Source organism: Leptodactylus fuscus, chromosome 7 (genome assembly GCF_031893055.1).
Source record: "Leptodactylus fuscus isolate aLepFus1 chromosome 7, aLepFus1.hap2, whole genome shotgun sequence".
In the NCBI taxonomy this organism is placed as follows: Eukaryota; Metazoa; Chordata; class Amphibia; order Anura; family Leptodactylidae; genus Leptodactylus; species Leptodactylus fuscus.
The window spans coordinates 86501401-86524696 of record NC_134271.1 but is presented as its reverse complement, the minus strand read 5'-3'; the positions used below and the strand labels follow the sequence as shown (position 1 = coordinate 86524696).

Genomic DNA, 23296 nt, shown 5'->3' with positions numbered 1-23296 from the left:
ACACTTTCTCACAAAGATTGTGTGGAGTGATGAGGCCACATTCAAATTAAATGGTTCGATTAACAGACACAATTGCACCTACTGGGTACCTGAGAATAACACATGGTAGTGTGGAGGTGCCCCATCTTTCTTCTTTTATGGGGCATGTCGAGGTGCGTAGTCTTCTGGAACGCTTCTTATGGATGTCCTGAACATTTCCATCAGCTTCAAACTTATCTCTAATTCGAGTGATGGTAACTCGTGTAGGTGGTTCTTTGTTAAACTCTCTCCTAAATTGTCTTTGCACTTCTACTGCGTTTTCATACTTCCAGTAGCATTTTAGAATAAATTTCCTTTCTTCAAAGTCAAGTCTGTATGCCATCACTCGGTTTAATGGGTTCAGTCTGTAAAGAAAGAATATAATTGAGTTATCAGCTGCTAAAATGTGTATACATTTTTTGGACACCCTGTATATGTGCGCGCATATACAGGGTGGGGCGCATATATATATGTGCGCGCATATATATGTGCATATATATGTGCGCACACACACATATATATATATGCGCGCACATCTATATATACACACACAAACACATATACAGTATATGCGCACACACACACATATATAGGCACGCACACATATATATGCACACACATATATATATTTACATACTAGCTGGTACCCGCGACTTCGTCTGCGGTGATTGTAGAACTGGGTAAATACAGGCGCGGGTAAGGTTTTAGTAGTGTGTATAAGGTGTGGGATATGAAATGTAACTTTGTTTCTTGTTTTTGCTGTAATTCTGAGACTTTTGTGTTGAATGTAATTTGTATTTCAGCCGCTATACGGTGTTCTGAGAAACTGTACATAGTGTCTTTGGGACAGAGGTATTTCAGGTTAATATACTTCGATATACGACATTGTATGATTTGTTATTTTCCTCCAGTACATGTAAGTTTTGGGTACAGGATACTCTTGAGCAAGCAACATAAAGTCTGGCCCTGTGCATGACAGTTTACTAACCCATCATGTCCTTCACATTAACCCTTGTGTAAGAGTTACTGATATGTGAGAGACTTGGAGGTAATAATTAAGTATCTTCATTATTGAGGTCTTTTATTAGTACCTCCATATGTCTCACATATTAGTAACCTTTATATGGGGCACACAGGGGTTAATATGAGGGACATGATGGGGCTTATTCCTATTAATGTGAGGCACACAGGGGTTAATATGAGGGACATGATGGGGTTTATTCCTATTAATGTGAGGCACATGGAGTTACTAACACTAAACTAATAAACCCAAATGCCTGACATTAATGAGAATAGGAACTACAGGAAGGGACCTGTGTGTTTCTTCACTTTGCTAGCAGCTTCCTCTCCTCCTCGGGAACGTTTGCAGGATGCAGACGGCAGGAGCTATCACTATAGCAGGCAGAGACCTGAGCGATTAAGCTCCACCCCCTGGGTTTCCTGCACCCCTCTCATTGGAGGGCAGTGAGAGAAGGGGAGTGTCCTTATGCCTCAGCTCTAGCAGAGCACTGAAGGGACGCTCCGACTTCATTTAACTCTTGCAGGTCCTGTGCTGCTGGTGTGCCAGTGAAATATGGCAGGAGTGCCACTCTTGGCACGTGTGCTAGGGGTTGCTGACCTCTGCTGTAGAGGGTAATATGAATTTTGTGGCTTGCTATGGTCCAAAGTGTGTGAGATTGCAGAGATAGTGATGTGAGTTTGGGTTTTGTGGGGGTCCTGGGAAAAACGTATGTGCGCTATTGTGACGAAAAGTAGCCTATTGTGCAATCCTGTGTAGTAACTATGTTTGTGGAAAATTTCAGCCAAATCGGTGGAGCGGGTTTTGCGTGATTGACCGCCAAACATCCAAACCCACAAACATTTCACAATTACAATATACTAGCTGGTACCTGCGACTTCGTCTGCGGTGATTGTAGAAGTGGGTAGATACAGGCGCGGGTAAGATTTTCGTACTGTGTATAAGGTGTGGGATATGAAATGTAACTTTGTATCTTGTTTTTTGCTGTAATTCTGAGAATACGTGAGACTTTTGTGTTGAAGGTAATTTGTATTTGAGCTGCTATATATATGGTGTTCTGAGAAACTTTGCATAGTGACTTTGGGACAGAAGTATTTGAAGTTAACCCTTTCCCGCCGATGGCATTTTTTGATTTTCGTTTTTGACTCCCCTCCTTCTAAACCCCATAACTTTTTTATTTCTCCGCTCCCAGAGTCATATGACGTCTTAATTTTTCCTGGGACAAATTTTTCTTCATGATGCCACCATTGTTTATTCTATATAATGTACTGGGAAGCAGGGAACAAATTCTGAATGGGGTGGATTTGACGAAAAAATGCATTTCTGCGACTTTCTTACGGGCTTTGGTTTTACAGCGTTCACTGTGCAACCAAAATGACATGTCCCCTGTATTCTGTGTTTCGTTACGATTCCGGGGATACCAAATTTATATGGTTTTATTTACTTTTTGACCTTTTAAAAAAATCCAAAACTGTGTTAAAAATTTTTTTTTGAAAAGTCGTCATATTCCGACAGCCGTAACTTTTTTATACGTCCGTGTACGGGGATGTATAGGGCGTCTTTTTTTGCGGGACCGGGTGTACTTTTTAGTTCTACCATTTTCGGGAAATGTTATTGCTTTGATCACTTTTTATTAAAATTTTTATCACAATCAAAACAGTGAAAAAACGGTGGTTTGGCACTTTTGACCATTTTTCCCGCTACAGCGTTTACCGAACAGGAAAAATATTTGTATAGCTTTGTAGAGCGGGCGATTTCGGACGCGGGGATACCTAACATGTATGTGTTTCACAGTTTTTAACTACTTTTATATGTGTTCTAGGGAAAGGGGGGTGATTTGAATTTTTAATCCTTTTTATTTGTTTTTATATTTTTTTTTAAACTTTTTTTGCATTTATTAGACCTCCTAGGGGTATTGACATGGGTGGGCGGTGTTGCGGATTGTCAGAGCGGTGGGGGTTGGCAAACATGGCTGCTCCGGAGCGTTAAAGAGAACCTCCTGGAGTATCGTTAAGGTGAGGGGCAAAGTGGTAAAGTATATGTATATGTGATTGTGTGGAGTTAGGGGCGAGGCTGTAGAGGGCAATATGAATTTTGTGGCTTGCTATGGTCCAAAGTGTGTGAGATTGCAGAGATGGTGGTGTGAGTTTGGGTTTTGTGGGGGTCCTGGCACAAACGTATGTGTGCTATTGTGACGAAAAGTAGCCTATTGCGCAATCGGGTGTATTAACTATGTTTGTGGAAACTTTCAGCCAAATCGGTCGAGCGGGTTTTGCGTGATTGAGTAACAAACATCCAAACACACAAACTTTCACAGGATGTATCTATGTCCAGGAATGTGTATTTCCTGTATTCTTATTGATAATCATATACATATACAATGTCTCTCTTGGCCAGTTCTGGCTCCTTCCTATAGACACTCCACTCTACCGCAGCTGCTCCTGTAGTGAGGTGACTAGATTGGAGTTTCTGGCGGCAGCTCCTATTAGCAACTCCATTCTAGTCACCTCAGTACTGAACAGTCTACATTGGAGTTGATTCTAGTAGTTCCTGCCTCCAGCAACTCCAATCTAGTCACCTCACTAGTGAATTGTCTAGATTGGAGTTGCTCCTGGTAGGTCCTCCCTACAGTAACTCTATTCTAGCCCGTTCACTAGTGAGGTGACTAGATTGGAGTCGCTGGAGGGAGGACCTACCAGGAGCAACTCCATTCTAGACGCAACCCCCACTTTACGCTCCCCACGCTTTCGCCTCTGAATGACTTCCTCCGTAGACTCCTCCCTTTCCGGCGGACTGCGATCACATGACCGTGACGTCAGGCGGCGAGCTCTTGGCGGTGGCCGGTGGACGGGCCCGATTTGTACCGCTGTCTACGCTTCATCTCCCGGGAGCCTGGGACCGCATTGTCCGGGTGAGGAGCCCGGCGGCCGGCCTCGTACTTGGTCAGTGTGGGGTCTCATGAGACCGGCCTGGCCCCGCGGGTAAGACCCTTTCTTATGTCTGTGCGTGTATCGGCCGCGGACCCCGGCACAATGAGCTGACAGAGGCTCCATGTGCCAGGAATAAGGGGCCAGGTGGTGGAGTGCTGGTAGTGTGCCAGACAGAAGGCTCAGCACGCTATTTATAGGAATCCAGGTGGCAAGGTCTTCTGGTGCCAGCCATTGGCTTCTCCTTTATTAGAGAGCCAATCACTGTATGGCATTATACTAGGGCAGATCACTCTGTGGCACCTGGTGGTGCAGGACTATGGTGCCAGGTAGAGGATTGGTGCACTGCCAGGTATGTGGGTGACGAGTGTTACAATGTGAGGCATTGTTTTCTGCACTAGTGCCAAGCATACAGTCTGTAGAATACTAGAGCTTCTGGTGTGCATTGTTACCTGTTATGTAAACCTGCTGCTGCCATGTACTGAATGTAATACAAGTAGGCAGTACTGGTCTGTGGAACATGTAATAAGTGGCATCAGTCTGCTGCCAATAGTTGTCATGGCCCCTACATTCAAATAGGTGGACCAAGCTGTAAAGACGGACCGCAGAACAACTTGTGCCATACTTTACAGTTTGGTCCTTTGGCCTCCACACAGAAAACTACAGGTGTGTATGATGCCATAGAATTGAGTGGGTCCATTTCCTATCTGTAACTATAGGTCCGTATAAGGACCAAAAATCTGGTCATGTGCATGGGGTGAACTCACTTTCCCGTTGTGTCACCTAGTAACAGTCCCAGGACTCCAGGTGACAACTACATCTATGTCATGGAAAGTTCCTCTCATCCTATTCTTTTAACCCCTTAGAGATCGGTCTGTTTGGACCTTCACAATTGTTGATATATTCATAGTTTCACTCCAAGAAATATAGTTTTCCTGTCTACAAAGATGTTTAGTGACTGACTTGTTGCCAGGCTACTTTTCATTATTATTGGCGTAGTTTGGGTATATATGGAATTTGATAAGTAACTATCTTTTAGGAGAAGTCAGGGTTAGAAAAGGTTTTTAATTCTGCCATTGTGTCTTCATGTTTACACGCTGGGCTATAAATAAAGTTGACTGTAGTTCTTTTATCGGGATGACATTTATATAGTTTTGCATAACAAGATTTTTTTTTTTTTATGAAAAAAGTTTTTTGTGTTGCTTTGTTAGAGACCTGTAACAATTTAGTTTTATTGAGGTACCTGTATCCTTCATGGGATGGGTTGTACTTTGGGCTACCTATAATTTAAGGGGATTGTTCCGGATAGGCCATATATGCCTGATTGGTGAAGGTGTGCCCCCTACCTGATCAGCTGCATAGCGACCAGGCACCATCACTGCAGCCCAGCACTTACTGAAGTTAGAGGGCAGCTTTATACAGCTGATCGCTCTGTGGGCCTCTCATTGTATATAGGGCTTCATATGTCATTTTTCCCTTTTTTAGTCTTCTAGGGGATCTGAAGCTGTAACCTTTTATAATACATAATGGGGCAAACTTTCTAATGTCGTCAAAGGATCAGATCAATGGACTGAAACAACACAAGGAATTGTCTTGTTTATTGTACTTTAACTAAATAAAAAATACTGTGCACAGGAGGTCTTCTATATAAAAACAATAGTAGGCAAGATCTAAATGATGACAGATGCAAACAAGCAGGAAGAACTCCGACTACATCCTTCATTCTATCAGTGTATTGTGACTGAGCACAGCAACTGACAGAATAATGGTACTGTGTATGTCGCCAGGCAGATTTACCATAGTGTCTGATACTTGATGGGAAGTCTGTTACATTAAAGGGGCTCTATCATTGGGAAAAGTCATTTTTAGGTAAGCACATCCTTGCATAGGCTTTAGAAAGGCTATTCCACACCTACCTTTTGTATGCAAATTGCCTCAGTTATTATTATTGTTTATTTATATAGCATCATTAATTCCATGGTGCTTTACATTTGGGGGTTACATACAATACACAAAATATACAGGTAGATATAATACTAACAATGAAGGACTGGCACAGTGGGGTAGAGGGCCCTTCCCGCGAGGGCTTACAATCTATGGGGGAAGGGGGCTTTTGAATGAGCTAATTTTTATTTATATGCTAATTAGGCTCCAGCCAGCTCAGGAAGTTCCCAGCAGCCTCCTCTCTGCTTTCCTATCTCTGTGTGCAAGCAGGAAGTCATCAGCAGCAGCCTGTGCTGTAGACATACATAGGAAAGAATCGGCAGGGGGTGCACCAAGAGGCTAATTAGCATATGAATAAAAGCAGGCTAATTCAAAAACCACTGAGGTGTTTACATACAAAAGGTAGGTGTGGAATAGCCTTCCTAAAAGCTATGCAAGGATGTGCTTAGTTAAAAATGGCTTTTGATAGATAGAGGCCCTTTAATATACAACCTATTCTAGCCTTACACCACCTATTAGGTAAGGGGTAAATGGTGACTTCGGCTACCATTCCTGTCACATGATAAGATTGCTAGGTCGCCCTACAATTCTTTGCTTAATGTTGACTTGTGATCCCCTCGTGTGCCATGGCTGCAACTTCTAGGCGTAAAAAGATCAAACACTGTTCAATATTTTTGTAACTAGAAGTCATGGTCGTGGGACATTTGGGGTCACAATGTGACTACATTAACTAACATAAGTGTCAAAGTCACAGGGTGACCCGGCAGTCTATGGTTGCACTGTATCCTGTGTCTTATGCCCTTCTGGTTTATTGGTGGACCAGGAAAAAAATGCCAACAGTCAATCCTGAAAATGATGGACACAAACTGAGCCCCGGGGACCCCGTTGACTACTATCACTGGTTGAAAGTTGGTCTTGCAGCACTTTTTCATCCAGGGATTTCTAAAAGATCTGCACCACACAGACAGTCCATGCAAATGTGAGTGTTGTGTTGGTTGGCTGGAAATTGCTCTAGCGTTTGGTACATGGTGTCACACTTTAGGCCATCCCCACTTCCGGTGAAGCTACACCCCTTTATGACTATAAACACTTGATCAATGTAGCAGAAAACTGTTAGTCTTTTTGGTGGAAATTGCACCAGAATGCTGTCACATTTTACATAGTAAATCTTCCCCAATATTCCAAAACGCTATTACCCATCAGTACAAGTTAGGCCATGCCTCTGGGAATCTTTGTGTATTGCTAGTAGGCTGACCAAGCTCCCTCCGAACAATTAAACTCCTTTAGGCTAAGGCCCCATGGGGCATCCCACAGCAAAAAAGCGTTGCGGGAAAAATCGTGGCGGCAATGCATTGCGGTTTTTCCCACAGCGCTTTAGACAGAAATTTCACAGAGGTTTCTTCTGCAGGCTTTCCCTCTCAATTATACTTATGGGGAAACCGCCAGTGTTTCCCTAGGCAAAATTGACGTGCTGCAATTTCAAAAACCGCGCTGGTTTTTACCACAAAGCGGGCATGGGATTCTCTAGAATCCCATCCACTTTGCCCTGACTGTAAAACGGTGCGATGTATTTAATTTTTTTTTCCCCGCAGCGTTTTCGTCACAGGCAAATCGCAGCATTTACCCCACTTGGGGCCCCAGCCTTAAAATGAAGCCCCACATTGTTGAAACACAGCGGGATGTTGGCTGTATATTACATATGACAGCCAATGCAGATGGAAAGGACTTGGTGACCAAGTTTGTGAGTTGCTGTGTTTGGTACCCAACTTTACCAAAAGAAGCTGAATGCCGTTTTTAAACGCAGTTGAAGAAAAGGAATTGAAGACTTTACTAGTCCAGCTCACGTAGCTTCTATGCTTGTTGATATAGAGATACACTGTAATGAGCCCTGCAGCTGTGTCAGCAGGACATTTAAAGGATAGGTTTTCAGAAATGGTTTATTATTAGGTAGTAAATCCCTTTAAGGTGGTGCATTTGTGACAAACCCCTGACCCACAATCCCCTCTGACTGCTCATCGGAAATGTCTGTTTTGTGAGACCCATTAACCTCTTTTTATTTCGCTATTTATTTTAATGTTCCACTTCACTGTTAACTTCGGTGTGAGACATTTTTCTTTTAGAACTTGCAAATAGCGGTTCACAGACTGCAGTGATATCAGGACTTTTACAAGCTGTTACGGGACGGAAAGCAAACATGATATCCTCCTGTCTGAAGCCTAGGCACTCCAGCTAATTAAACGCCCCCCCCACCAAAAAAAAGAGGGTTCACTGAGACAAAGCAGTTAATGTTACAGTGCGGCCTGGTTATTCACGCTGCTCTTATGGAATCCGCTCAGTGTCTTTAGCTTTCCACCCACGCTAATTGTTCTGTATCCCGGCACTCTTTGTATCCAAAGCTGAGGCGAAAAACCACCTGCCAAAAAAAGACTCATTGTCATTAGATTTTTTTTTTTTTTGTGAAGTCTTGAATACAGGAAAGCAAAAATCCTTTGTATTTATTTTACCTTCTAGGTTACTGGGTCTGGGAAGCTCTGGGACTGCTCACAATTGGCGCTGATGTAAAGAATTACTCAGGTAACACCCTGGCACTGACATACCACTCTGGAGTTCTCTAATTCAGCTGTGATGTATAGTGCCCCTCTTTTGCCATAATTATCCTAAGGGCTAGTTCACACAGGGCACGGTTAGGCGTATTTTGGTCCTGATTTTGACACGGGAAGCCGCGTCAGAATAGGGCCAAAATGCGCCTGCCACGACTGTCGAGGCTTCCCGCTCTGAAGTAGGCCCAAATGAATGGGCCTAGTCCGGAGGGTGCTGTCGCGAGGCGGACGCAGCGGCTGATTCATTGAAGAAAGGGCAGCTCGCTTCTTTCTTCCATCAGCGGCAACATGCCACTCACAGAAAAAAGTAAGCTAGCGGTCTACCTAGACCTCTGTTGTGAGGGGGCAGATTCTGACGTGGAATCAGCGCCAAAATCCACCCCCTCTTGCTCCGTGTGAACGAGTCCTAGTGAAGCCCATTACCAGCTAGCAGCCCTGGAGTGACTCCATAGCATGATTGGTGTTGCGTTCTGGCAGAGTATAAAAATAAAGGAATAAAACTAATAAGATTCACTGTATATAGAAAGACAAACACCTGGAAGGTTTATTCTGATTTGGAGTGACGTTGTGTCTTGAGTCTCCTCCAGAGCTGAGCTCCAGATTCTGCTGGCAGCATCTTGGAATCGCTGAGCAGTGTATGACAGATAAATGACCGTCCACATAGAGGAACCTTCTCATAAAGATGTGTTGTGTCCTATGAATCTACTTTTATTATTTCAGGGATAGATTTTAAAGTGAGTAAATGTTGTCAAATAGTAATATTTTTTCTGATGTTTTTTTTGTTGTTGTTGCAGTGATAACAATGTCCCAGAATGTTTCAAGACGTTTCTCTTTTGTGACCCCTCATACAGAAAGAGGTGGGTAACTCGCCCTCATGTCCTGTAAACTTTCAACAATAGCCTAGTATGTGGTATCTGTTAGGGTATCTTCACCAAGATGAATCTGGAGAGAAATTTAAGGTGGTCTTCCACCTGAAAATCCTCTCCAGAAACTGGCCCTTATCAGCCTCCTACTCCATCGTGGGACAGTGATGGTGGACCTTCCATTTTCAGCAAACTAAAATGCACACTCTGTCTTGCTGAACAGCTAAGTGACAGCTGACCCCTCAGTGTGAGGCCTCATTGTAAGCCGCCTGTATAAGAAATGCAAGGCTCAGCAGAGGGTTCCACATGGCCGGTTTTTGGAGTTGATTTTGAGGCACAAGACCGCTTCAAGTTCCTTCATGTGAACATACTCTAAGCAGAATTGACTGTTAGATTTGACTTTTTCCTGTATGTTTCTGTGTTTTCCAGACTATTGGATTGTCGTTTATGCACTTGTCTGATAAACCAGAAGGTACAATCTCCCAGCATGTGATCCCTGGATTACTGGACTGGAGTAAAAGCCTTGTGTGATTCCCTTCAGTCCTCATGTGTGTTGCTTCCCTATTATGTATCTGCAGAAAGCTGTGCTGACCCTCAGCTGCAATGATCTAAGTCACTGGATGATAGAGAGACCCTCAGCATGGCAGGTCTGCAGCTCCTGACCCCAGCCTCCTCGCCCATGGGCCCTTTCTTTGGATTGCCCTGGCAGCAGGAGGCAATTCATGATAATATTTACACCCCTAGGAAATATCAGGTACTGTCTTTAAGAATAAAATAACATTTACTATTGTATATTGGTATAATTGGGGGTCTATAAAGATTCTTGTGCATTATTATGTGTACTGGCATTTTGGAGGAGAGTAGACACAGCATTGTCTTCCATAGTCTTTGATGTTTTATTTTAATATAAGGAAGCCAATCTGGTTTGCTTGCCCCAGGAAATTGTAAAGATATTGCAGGCTGGTGTTTGAAGGGAGTCTGTCAGTAAAACCCAGTATATCAGTACATTCCCACAGAGCAATAGCTTAGGGTCACATGAATCAAATGGTGTTTTCCCCTTGTAAATCCTTTGCTAAGATATTTGTCAATATGCAAGTAAGATCTTTGGAGCAATGAGTGCGTTGCCAGTCCAGCCCTCCACCGCTCCCTCCTTGACAGGGCCAGGCGTGATTAGGTGTACACTGCCTCAGCGGTGCCTATATTCCTGGTGCATGTGCAATACTTGTGACTTGGACTTAAATATTACAGCAGTACTGTACATTAGTGTTGAGCGAATAGTATACGTCCAATACCTCGCTCCCATAGAAATGCGTGTTAGCGGCCGTCAAATATTCATTGCACTTAACCCCTTGGTGTTTGGCCACTTCCACGCATTCCTATGGGAGTGAGGTATTCGTCAAATAGTTTTGAATACTGTTTGCGCAACACTACTGTACATGCACCAAGAAAATGAGTAGTGTCAAGGCCAAGCGAGATTAGGTATATATTGCCTGACTTTGTCAGTTAGAGGGAGGGGGGACAGCAGCACAGAGCAATGGCATTGCTCTTGTTTCTCTTATTTGCATATTGGCTAGGTAATCGTTTCACAAAGGAAAGACAAGGTTAGTTATTCAAAAAAAGAAGAATGTGAACACAGCCCAACTCGCATATCTCAACTTTGGATAAATTCAGGACTCCAACTTTTGGTGCACGGATTCCAGTCTCCTTGGCTGGAGACCACGACAAATTAAGAGGAATGAGGATTTAGGAATCTAACAGAAACTGCGGTTTCTGATCCATTTTTCATTGGTCAAATTTTGTATAATTGATTTTTTATGGATTAATTAAAAGCTAAGTTTTATTTTATACATTTTGGATCCCTTCTTGTATTGCTGGACTCCTAAACCCTCAGGATTATTCATATGACCCTAACGTACCTGCAGGGCAGGGTTTCTTGTGACATACCCCATTAAAGTTCATGGACTTCACTCCCACCCTGATCTCTATTTGCTGTAGTTGGGGTGTCGTAAAAGGAGTTGTCACAGTTGCACCAACTTAGCATGTTCCCTCCAAAAAGAGCTAAAGGGAAAGCTGAAAAGAAAGCCAGACTTTGCCCTTCTTTCTCTCACTACGATGACTTTGGACCAGCCTATGGACTTTCCTTTCAGAGTGCGGTACTGTCAAGGAAAATAAACAGTTTATTGTATAATTCACAACTAAGTCCCAGAAACCCTTTTTTAGTTCTGCCATGGATAAATGGCTAGATTTATGGAGAAGTATTTGTTCATGTTCCTTTGATTCTCTTGCAGGTGGAGCTGCTGGAAGCAGCTTTAGACCACAATACAATAGTGTGTCTGAACTCTGGCTCAGGGAAGACGTTCATTGCCGTACTACTTACTAAAGAGCTGTCCTATCAGATCCGGGGAGACTTTAATAAAGCCGCCAAGAGAACAGTGTTCCTGGTCAATTCTGGTAATTGTCACTAAACACATATAAACCCCTTCAAGTTACAGAAGAAAATATATTTTGTGACTGCTGATACTCAGGTGCCAGTTCTTGCTGGACATTGCCATATACTATTACATGCTACTGGATTGTATTGGCCGCTGCAGCTATATAACCTCATGATGTTGTGGACCGCATAAATTATATCTGTGTGAAATGTAAAATTATATTCGTTGGTGAATCTCTAACTTTGTGAGAAATTCTAAACCTTTTTTTTTTAAAGAGGACCTTTCATCAGATCGGGCACATGCAGTTTTATATACTGCTGAAAAGCTGACAGTGCGCTGAATCGGCTTTCCCGATCTGTGCCTGGTGTAAAGCGCTATCGGTCGCGGTACCGTAGCGCTTTACAGTCAGAAGGGCGTTTTTGACACTTAGCCAGGGACGCCCTTCTGCCCAGCAGCGCCTATCGCGCTGTGCTTTAAGACTGGGGAGGAACGCCCCCTCCCCTCCTGATAATACTCGTCTATGGGCGAGCTGTGTGAGCAGAGGGGAGGGGGCGTTCCTCCCCACTCTCACAGTACAGCGCGATAGGTGCTGCTGGGCAGAAGGACGTCCCTGGCTAAGTGTCAGAAACGCCCTTCTGACTGTAAAGCCCTACGGTACCGGGACCGATAGCACTTTACACAGGGCACTGATCGGGAAAGCCGATAGTGCGCTGAATTTAGCGCACTGTCAGCTTTCCAGCAGTATATAAAACTGCATGTGCCCGATCTGATGAAAGGTCGTCTTAAAATATAACTTTACTTGGCATAATAATAAAATAAGTCACAGTGGTATAAACCTTGTTTTTATTGTGCTGCATTTTCTAGTTCTATGAATGCGAGCTGCAGTATAAAGAATGGTAGCTTTCTTTCCGGTCATCATAGCTACAACATGGAGGCAAGTAGAGTGCCCCTTAAGGACATGGCTTGTTCTGTACAGGACCCTAGATATTAAAGTTTAACTTCTAATTTCATGTATCTCTATAGTATAGACAGTGGTTTCCCAACCATTGTGCTGTGGCACCCAGGGGTGCTGTGACACTTCAGTAGGAAGATTGCTGCATATCATGATTCAACTTTATCTGCAGCCTCAGGGCCAGTTCACACGGAGTTTACGGGCGCGCATTCTAGCACGTATACACGTGTCAGAATGTGAGCGCTCAAAACAGATCCCATTCATTTCAATGGGTCGTTACGAACGTATAACGTGAGCTTGGTGAATTTCCTGATGGTGGTGGTTAATGGTGAATTTTGATATGTGCTTGGTGGTAAGTATAGGATGGCGTAGCTTTAACTCTTTTCTGATATCTGCTGTAATAGTATGCCAAATATCGGGACTTTAAATGGGTATTCCCACGTTGCATACTCGCCAGTCTTCGCTGCTGTAAATTCTTCTGTCTTCCGGCTTTGTTGCGTCATTGGTGGGCGGAGTTACATATGCAAAGCCAGCGGCGAGAAGTCATCGCTTCTATGCCGCTGGCCCTGCGTGTGCGCTCCCGATGCTTAGGCATCAGACATACAGCCTTTACAATGTAATACAGACCCGGCATCCGCTGTAATAGAGAGGCGGATACCGGGGAGTGTAGACGCCGGCACAGGTGCCTGCAACATCGCTACGCTCCTGCCCTGCATGAAGCCAGCAGCGGCAGGAGCGATGCTGCTATTCCGCTCCTGCCGCTGCTGGCTTCATGCAGAGCAGGAGCATAGCGATGTTACAGGCACCTGTGCCGGCGTCTACACTCCCCGGCATCCGCCTCTCTATTACAGCGGATGCCAGGTCTGTATTGGTGCCCCCCCGAGTGTAAACTACTTGAACATAAAATCCTACTAATATTATACACTCACCGGCCACTTTATTAGGTACACCATGCTAGTAACGGGTTGGACCCCCTTTTGCCTTCAGAACTGCCTCAATTCTTCGTGGCATAGATTCAACAAGGTGCTGGAAGCATTCCTCAGAGATTTTGGTCCATATTGACATGATGGCGTCACACAGTTGCCGCAGATTTGTCGGCTGCACATCCATGATGCGAATCTCCCGTTCCACCACATCCCAAAGATGCTCTATTGGATTGAGATCTGGTGACTGTGGAGGCCATTGGAGTACAGTGAACTCATTGTCATGTTCAAGAAACCAGTCTGAGATGATTCCAGCTTTATGACATGGTGCATTATCCTGCTGAAAGTAGCCATCAGATGTTGGGTACATTGTGGTCATAAAGGGATGGACATGGTCAGCAACAATACTCAGGTAGGCTTTGGCGTTGCAACGATGCTCAATTGGTACCAAGGGGCCCAAAGAGTGCCAAGAAAATATTCCCCACACCATGACACCACCACCACCAGCCTGAACCGTTGATACAAGGCAGGATGGATCCATGCTTTCATGTTGTTGACGCCAAATTCTGACCCTACCATCCGAATGTCGCAGCAGAAATCGAGACTCATCAGACCAGGCAACGTTTTTCCAATCTTCAATTGTCCAATTTCGATGAGCTTGTGCAAATTGTAGCCTCAGTTTCCTGTTCTTAGCTGAAAGGAGTGGCACCCGGTGTGGTCTTCTGCTGCTGTAGCCCATCTGCCTCAAAGTTCGACGTACTGTGCGTTCAGAGATGCTCTTCTAGCTACCTTGGTTGTAACGGGTGGCTATTTGAGTCACTGTTGCCTTTCTATCAGCTCGAACCAGTCTGGCCATTCTCCTCTGACCTCTGGCATCAACAACGCATTTCCGCCCACAGAACTGCCGCTGACTGGATGTTTTTTCTTTTTCGGACCATTCTCTGTAAACCCTAGAGATGGTTGTGCGTGAAAATCCCAGTAGATCAGCAGTTTCTGAAATACTCAGACCAGCCCTTCTGGCACCAACAACCATGCCACGTTCAAAGGCACTCAAATCACCTTTCTTCCCCATACTGATGCTCGGTTTGAACTGCAGGAGATTGTCTTGACCATGTCTACATGCCTAAATGCACTGAGTTGCCACCATGTGATTGGCTGATTAGAAATTAAGTGTTAACGAGCAGTTGGACAGGTGTACCTAATAAAGTGGCCGGTGAGTGTAAGTGTGAAAGTTTGTGTGTTTGGATGTTTGTGAGTTTGGATGTTTATTCCTCAATCACGCTAAAACGCCTGGACGGATTTGCGTGCAATTTTCCACAAACATAGTTTTCCCTTAGGATTGAGTCACAGGCTACTTTTGGTGCCACTAAACAACATGGCTTCCTAGCAGGAGACTCACAAAAGCAGGACTCCTAGCCCCAGCTATACTCACACACACTGCCTGGCATTTCCTGCCTCAACCTGCCTGCACACTCCTTACTGTCACCTCAGGAGTAGCCCTCACTCTACTCACTCACATTTACGTATAGCTTTCCACTATATAACACATCACATTGTCTGTATCACTACATACACAATATAACACATCACATTGTCTGTATTACTACATACACAATACAACAGATCACATTGTCTGTATCACTACATACACAATACAACACATCACATTGTAGGGTGCCACTAAACAACATGGCTTCCTAGCAGGAGACTCACAAAAGCAGGACTCCTAGCCCCAGCTATAGACTCACACACACTGCCTGGCATTTCCTGCCTCAACCTGCCTGCACACTTCTTACTGTCACCTCAGGAGTAAAAAAAATTACACAAAAAGAAAAAAAATTACACAAAAAGAAATCTAAACATCCCTGTTTCTGATGCCATAGTGGTGTGAAAAAAAAAGTGCCAAACCTTTATTTATTCTATTTTCTATTATATAATGTTATGATCAAAAAATCAGACATTCCCCAAAATGGAATAAATAAATAAAAAGTACATCTGGCCCTGCAATAAAATGCGTTATGCACCCCTGTACACAGAAATCTAAGAAAGTAAAAGAAAAAACTATATAAATATTTGTTATTGTCCTAACCCCTAGAAAACAGATGGTCATTTTGTCTGCGCAGTGAAATCTGTAAAAAAAACAAAACAAAAAAAACTAAGCCTATTATATGTACCTCAATGGTAATAAAAGTACAGTTTGTCATGCAAATCTAATGTTGACAGAAAAATAAAAATTATGAATTTTAGATAGTGAGGAAAGAAAATATGAAAAAAAGTTGGCAGCATTAATGACCAAACTTCTTTGGGTACTTAAATGGTTAAGAGTGTATTCACATGATACAGCTGTGATGCAGTCAAAACTGCATAGGGAAAAAATTGCATGCACTCCTGATGTAGTTTTTTGGTGAGTTTTTCTAGTTCGATCCATTAGGCCATCAATATTAGATCTGTGGGTACGGACACACCAGACCCCTGCAGTTTACCAGTACCGAGGCAGCGCAGGAGAACAATGCTCACTGAAACTGAGAAGTTAGGACCATGAACATAATTGTGACATCCTCCACTCTTTACATTGTGACCTGCATTCAGAGAACTGGAAATCCATGCAAAATCGATACAGTGGCTACATTACTAAGGTTCTTTCACATTTTTGGCAAGGTTTAGGTATTGGCTGAACTCTACTGAAATGATTCAGTGCGGGTTCACACCTGCGCCCGGTCTCTGCTTTCAGGTTTCCGTGTTCTGCCCGAGAAACTGGACAGCAGACGGAAATCGGCAGTCACTTTTCAAACCCATTCATTTGAATGAGTTTGCAAAGTGTCTGCCCGTGAGCGTTTTGTGGTCTCCGTGGCGAAACCGTTTTTTTTTTAACTGGATGCAAAGTCTGACATGCAGGACTTTGTGTCCGGTTTCCGCGGAGACCACAAAATTCTCACAGGCGGACACTATCTGCCAGGTTTCTGTCTCCTGTCAGCAGAAGACGGAAACCTGAAAGCGGAGACCGGGGCGCTGATGTGAACCCGCCCTTTTTTTGCAAACTGAAGCCTTCTGTGCACATCCTTCATACCGTTATAGTTAATGTGTGTGGGGGGGGGGTACTGCAACTTTTTCTCTGCATGCTGCATTTCTCTCATCCTAAATTAAACTTGACTGGAGGCAAATGAAAAATGGATCATGAACAGATCATTCAAAACTGAAGCTTGCTGGAAATGTGAACAGAGCCTAAAAAAACACCAAAATACGCTTGGTGTTTTTTTTGTTTTGTTTTGTTTTTTAAAGTTTCCTGAGCTACTTGCGTATATAAAATGCCATAACCTTATATTTTGTACCTTTCTAAGATAAACAAGTAGCCCAGCAAGTGTCTGCCGTTCGCACTCACTCCGATCTGAAGGTTGGGGAATATTCCAGCCTAGAAGTTGTGGAAAGTTGGTCGAAGGAAAAATGGAACGAGGAGTTTGTGGCTCATCAGGTACAGTCTTAATATGGTGACCAATGGGAGGTTTGGGGGCTATAGGGTGTGTACCTATAGGTTCCTTCAATTGTTTGAAGCCAAAATGGATGTCCTAGTATCTTGATGTCTTGTGTCCTAGTATCTTGATGTCTTTTACGATTTTTTATAAAATTAATATTCATATTAGAACATATATTAGAATTCTTTTTTTCTTTTAATCTTTGAGTCTAGAAAATGGCCATTTGGTATCCCTAATGTTTAGACAGCTTTTAAAGGGAAAGACCAGACTTGTAAATCATTGAACTGTCCTAGATCCCGAGCTCTGAGGGTTATCGGTACAGGTGGCCATATACGTAAGATACCTGTCGTATGTTCTTCCTGACCTTCCCTGTCCTATACGTTTGTTTGACAGGTTTAGTACACATTTTACAATCTGACCTAACCCTCACCAAAGAACTGTAAAAGTTGAAATTCAGCATATATCCCAACCTGGTTTGAAGGAAAGTCCTTTGCCTGTATTAAGGCTTTATCTGTTGTAAGCCTCCACTGCAAAGTAATTGCTCTGAGGCATGATAGAGCCGACATCCGCCCCAAGAGGATTCAGTTTCAAGAGTCTGAGCATGTGTTTAGCTTTTGTATCGGAGGGGTAAGCCTTTGCTATACTTAAGTCATTTCTGAATACATAGAATTGTCCCTTTACAAGGCTTCCTCAGAGGTAATAGGTTCTTTGTGAGCCTGCTGCCTACTCCTGGGTGGAGATAATGTTTAGTATGAGTACAGCTTCCTTTGTACTTACAAGATATGTTTTGATCCTTAAAGGGGTTGTCCAGGCAAAAATGGACATTAAATTTATTCTTTAAATAGGCTGGAGACAGTGGAAGAAAAAAAATAATTATCATACTCCCCTTTCACCGATGCTCTGGTGACTCCCAACGCTTTCTGGTCTGTGACTGCTGAGGCCAATCGGCGACCTTAGAGAAGGGCATGAGATTGTCACTACCTGCAACATCACAGGGCTCTTCAGTGGTCACGTGTGGCTGGGACTTCCGGCACATGTCAATACTGGACCAAGAAGACCAGAACACACTCGTAGGCACCAGAGAATCAGGGAAAGGGGAGAATTTTTTACTTATTTTTTTTTTATAATCTTTTCTCAGCCTATATAAAATGTTAAAGGGATCCTATTATACACTTTATTTTTTTAAGTAACACATCAGAATAGCCTTAAGAAAGGCTATTCGTCTCCTACCTTTCGTTGTCTTCTCCGCTTACCCAGTATTGTAAGCGGCCATTTTCTCGTGGCCTGTGGGCATGCGCAGTCTGCTAGGCCCGAGGCCTAGAAGTCTGAGACCTGCGCCAGATGAAAAGGACGTACCTGGTGAAAATGGAGGTGGCGCTGGAGAGAGTTCTCTGGCAGCATTGAGGACGCCCCCAGTGCTGTTTGAGCGCTGGGGCCCGCCCCCAGTGCTGCAAGAGAACTAATTTGCATACCGACAAGAACCGGGATTCCTACGGAACGGCTCTCTAAATGGTGTGCCTACTCTTGCAATCATTTCACACATTTCTTTCCATTTTAAGTATACTGCTCCTATACGGATCTACGTGCCCAGCGAAGTTCGATTCTGTAGTCTTGCTGTCTTGCGTTTGTCCCGTACTTCAATAGATTAGTAAGGAATGGGTGGCTGGAGAGTCATTCTCTTATGGAAAAGAAAAATCTTTAAGCTATTCTTGGCGACATATACTCTGGTTGTTGGTTGTCATTGTTTTCTTTGACACTATTGCTTAATTGCGCTGAAATTTATCATACAACATTGCACCGCTTTGAGTGACAACCTCACATAGAACTGCTTTGTTTTTGGATACCCAACTTTTCCAGATGCAAATATGTCCTAAAGGACACAAGGACCTTTATTTACAGGGCTTTATAGCTTTAAGGGTTGATACTCGATGAGGAGTCATGTTATAGCTGGCACCAGTTAAGCTCTGTACCTCCATGAGAGGGTCATTTGGGTGGTTCTTCCGTGTTGTATCAAAGGCAGACATTTACTTTTATCAGCCGTCATAACGGCAATAGGATTATTTCCTTTTGCTAAAACATCTGTCCTTACAGAGCCTGTAAGTGGAGGAGGGGTGTCCAGTATCTCCTCTTATTTTGCAGTGTTGGTAACACATTTACCCAAGAAGCAACTGTAAAAGGAAAAAAAAAATCTGGTTGTTACAAGGCGTCTAATAAAAGGGGCAGTAATTTAAGTCCATGGCTTTGAGTTTTCACTGGGGTACTTGTCAAACTTCATTCTTCTGAAACGTTTAGCACAAGAGCAATTTGGTGCGTGTCAGCCACAGGACGTGATGGGAATTGTCAGATAGTTTACAAAGGAATCATTGAAAACATGTGAGCGTCGAAATTCAAACCAGACGTCTGCAGGTTCCTGACGGGATCTCTGAGGTTTGACGTTCTTTATGGTTTATTTCAGATTCTGGTTATGACATGTCACATCTTCCTCCATGTCCTGAAGAGCGAGAGTCTGTCCCTATCCAAGATCAACCTCCTGGTGTTCGACGAGTGCCACCTTGCCATCCAGGATCACCCGTATCGTGAGATCATGAAGGTAGGAGGAAAAGCTTGTCACGTCTTACAGGGGTTGTCCAGGATTAGAAAAACGTGGCTGCTTTCTGAAAAGAGAGTTGCGCAAGTTGTCTATTACTAGCTCAGCTCCATTGAAGTGATTAGGACCTAAAATACCAGATGAAGCCTATGGACAGGTGTGGCTATGTTTTTGGTTTAAAAAAAAAAAACAAAACACAGTTGAGCAGCACTTTGAAGGGAAGACCATGGGCAGCCAAGTATATACCTTGCTATACAGTATATACTGATTACAGAATCACATACAGTATATACTGCATGCAGTACTGTATGTCATCCTTCTATTGTACCATTCTGTATACAATAGTAGTGTAGTACTGTATACAGTCCCTATAATACAAGAACCGTCATCTGAGTATGCAGATCAATGTGTTAAAGAGACTCTGTCTTTGGGAAAAGTCATTTTTAACTAAACACATACTTGCATAGCCTTTAGAAAGGCTATTCCACACCTACCTTTTGTATGTTAATCCCCTCAGTAGTTTTTGAATGAGCCTGTTTTTATCCACATGTTATTTGGCCTCCAGCGAGCACCAGAAGTCTCATCGAGCACTGTCTCTTTCCTGTGTGTACAGCACAGGCTGATAATTCATCTCCCTGCTCTCACATACACCACACAGCATGGAGAGAGGAGTGCTTGCTGAGAACTTCTGGTGCTCGCTGGAGCCTAATTAGCATATGAATAAAAACATGTCTCATTCAAAAACGACTGAGGCGATTTACATACTAAAGGTGTGTGTGGAGTGGCCTTTATAAAGGCTATGCAAGGATGTGCTTAGTTTAAAACGACTTCCCAAAAAAACTTCCCAAAAAGAGCCCCTTTAAGGTTCCAAGTACATGGTCTGAAACGGGTATTAATTTTAGGCTAGGTTTACATCTGTGCCTGAGTCTCCATTGGAGACTCCACCGCAGAACCTGCTGAGAATAGTAAGAGAGAAGTCCTACACAGAGGACTTTTCTCTCTGCTGGTTTCAGTATAAAAAGTGTAAATCCGGCGAACTTCATTATAACCTGTGTTGTCCACAGATAACCACTGTTTAGCAGTCTGGCTCCGTCTTAAGTCCACATGCTCAATCTGCTTTTGAGTCCCTATATTGCACTAGTTCTGCCAGCTTCAAACTGCTGACTGGTGTGGGTGCTAGATCTTGAAACCACACCAACCTCACAAAAAAAGGGGGTGGGGAGGGGGGGAATAAGCGCGTCAGGCATTGCCATGTCACAGGATGCCCAGACTGTTTAATTCTAAATCATAATACGGTGAATACTGTAATGGGGTTAAAAATAAAAATGGCTGAATTCTAGAGATGAGCGAGTACTGTTCGGATCAGCCGATCCGAACAGCACGCTCGCATAGAAATGAATGGACGTAGCCGGCATGCAGGGGGTTAAGCGGCCGGCTGCCGTCAAAGCGGAAGTACCAGGTGCTTCCATTCATTTCTATGGAGCGTGCTGTTTGGATCGGCTGATCCGAACAGTAGTCGCTCATCTCTACTGAATTCCCTATTTTTTTTGGTGTGCGGGGGGGGGGGGGGGGGGGGTTTCTTGCTTTTTTTACCTCCAAATAATAGAATAAAAGGCCACATGTATTCCATAATAGTCCCAATAGAAACTTCATCAAAAAAGTTTTACTGCTTATGAAGTTATTAAAACAAAAAATATCTGTTTGGTATATGGCTCCAGCAAGAAGTGGTTAATGACCATTTCATTTGTTTGCGTTTATTCTGCAGCCTTAACTCTTCCATTTAATTCAGGTTATTTCTGTCATGTAGATATGCCATAGATCTTTTTGTTTCCACTTAGTGTATGCTCACAAAAATTTATTTTTTTCTAAATATTTTTGTCATTTTAAATGCATTTTTAAAATGGTATTAAAGGTTTTTATGTCCCACTTGCAATGTATCCACTTGCTCCTGTGTAATACATTGTTCTCTTTGTGACTATAACACCAACTCCTTTCATAGGGTCTTATCTAGATCCACAAGGTTGACTGGATATAGAAATCTAGAAATATACAAGTTTTGATGGCTGAAAAAGACCACACGGTCCATCAAGTCTGCCCCTATATTATTACCATTTTATCTTAGGATAGACATGTTTTTATTCCAGGCATTTTTAAAGTCACTTACTGTAGATTTTCCAACAACATCTACTGGAAGTTTGGCTTTATCTTATCTTATCTTAGCAGTTAGGGTGCTATTATACATCTGTGCTGTTGGTCAAGTTAACACTTGGTTTTCATGACACCATACGTGTGTTTTGCATTTATTGATCAGTGCTGCATTGCTGTAGAAAAAGTGAATTTGCTGTATTAAAGCAGCTAAAAACTCAAGTTGTGCATTTGTCATAGTACTTTTTTCTATCTTTCCTTGGGTGTTGGGGTGTAAGCCCATGTGGCATAACTTGCATTTATTATGATCTTTTCTGCAATAAGATGATTCATATCCTGCTTCTCCTGTCATGCACAGATCTGTGAAGGTTGCCAGACGTGTCCACGAATCTTGGGGCTGACCGCCTCCATTCTGAATGGGAAATGTGACCCTCGCGACCTTAAAGAGAAGATCCAGAAACTGGAGGAAATTCTGAGGAGTAATGCTGAAACTGCAACTGATCTGGTGGTTTTAGACAGGTAAATGCTACACAGAATACATGACCTCATCTCCTTGTAAAGGATTTGTGTATTCATGGACATTTCTTGCAGCATTGCTGTGACTCCTTTTAACTTTTACAAAACCTTCCTGGCCTTTTAAGACCAAGCAATTTATTTCATTTTTTGTTAATTCTTGCATTCCAAAAGGCATTTTTCAGTCAACAAAGATGTCCAAGAGTGTGGTTTTTGTAGAATAAATTGCAATTTTCATTGGCACGGTTTAGGCGTACTCCTAATTTAACTTTTCTACATTTAACATTACACCATTTTTTTCCAGACATGTAGAATGTAAAGTTAATTTTTGCAAACTTTTTTTTATTTTGTAATACACAAAGTGAGAGAAAAAAATAAGCGGCACCACTTAAATTCCAAAGCAGGTAACTTCTTAAACCAGTTTTTTTGGCTATCAGCAAGGAATATATGTCAGACAAACGTACTGCTCATAATGATGTCGGTGGTGCTCACTGCATAGAAAATAGCACGAAAAATCCACAAGAACATGAAGAAAATCAGGGCACTCACCCAAGCAGACGTGAATAAAAACGACTCCTTTATTGAATGACCTAAAAAAATCAGTACAGCGGGGAGAGGATGGAAACAAAGGATCGTTTCATCAGGCCTGATGCAATGCGTTTAGCATGAAACGATCGTCGCTGTTGTAATTTGTTACCATCCTCTCCCCGCTGTACTGATTTTTTTAGGTCATTCAATAAAGGAGTCGTGTTTATTCACGTCTGCTTGGGTGAGTGCCCTGATTTTCTTCATGTTCTTGTGGATTTTTTTTATTTTATGATTTCAGGCAGACTAGTAAGTTCTGCCTGTGATCATGGAGACAGGCCTATACAGGACAACCCAATCCCTCTGTCAAATAGTTTAG

General features: G+C 43.0%; 1 protein-coding gene across 6 annotated transcripts in view; it reads left to right on the top strand.

Annotated features, from left to right (window-relative positions):
* Positions 1 to 3844: 3844 nt before the first annotated feature.
* DICER1 (dicer 1, ribonuclease III) overlaps positions 3845 to 23296 on the top strand; it is a 44713-nt gene continuing 25261 nt past the window's right edge. For 2 of the 6 annotated variants that reach the window (XR_012717250.1, XM_075282437.1), the window contains exons 1-7: positions 8447 to 8481; positions 9302 to 9364; positions 9800 to 10124; positions 11659 to 11821; positions 17016 to 17146; positions 19603 to 19737; positions 22238 to 22398. Coding sequence is in view for 5 of the 6 variants with exons in the window: in XM_075282437.1 (XP_075138538.1) it covers positions 10011 to 10124; positions 11659 to 11821; positions 17016 to 17146; positions 19603 to 19737; positions 22238 to 22398 (704 nt within the window). In the remaining variant the exon portion in view is untranslated. Of the gene's footprint in view, positions 4018 to 8446; positions 8482 to 9301; positions 9365 to 9799; positions 10125 to 11658; positions 11822 to 17015; positions 17147 to 19602; positions 19738 to 22237; positions 22399 to 23296 lie in introns of those variants that run through there. The other 4 variants (XM_075282439.1, XM_075282441.1, XM_075282440.1 and 1 more) reach the window with 4 other exon arrangements.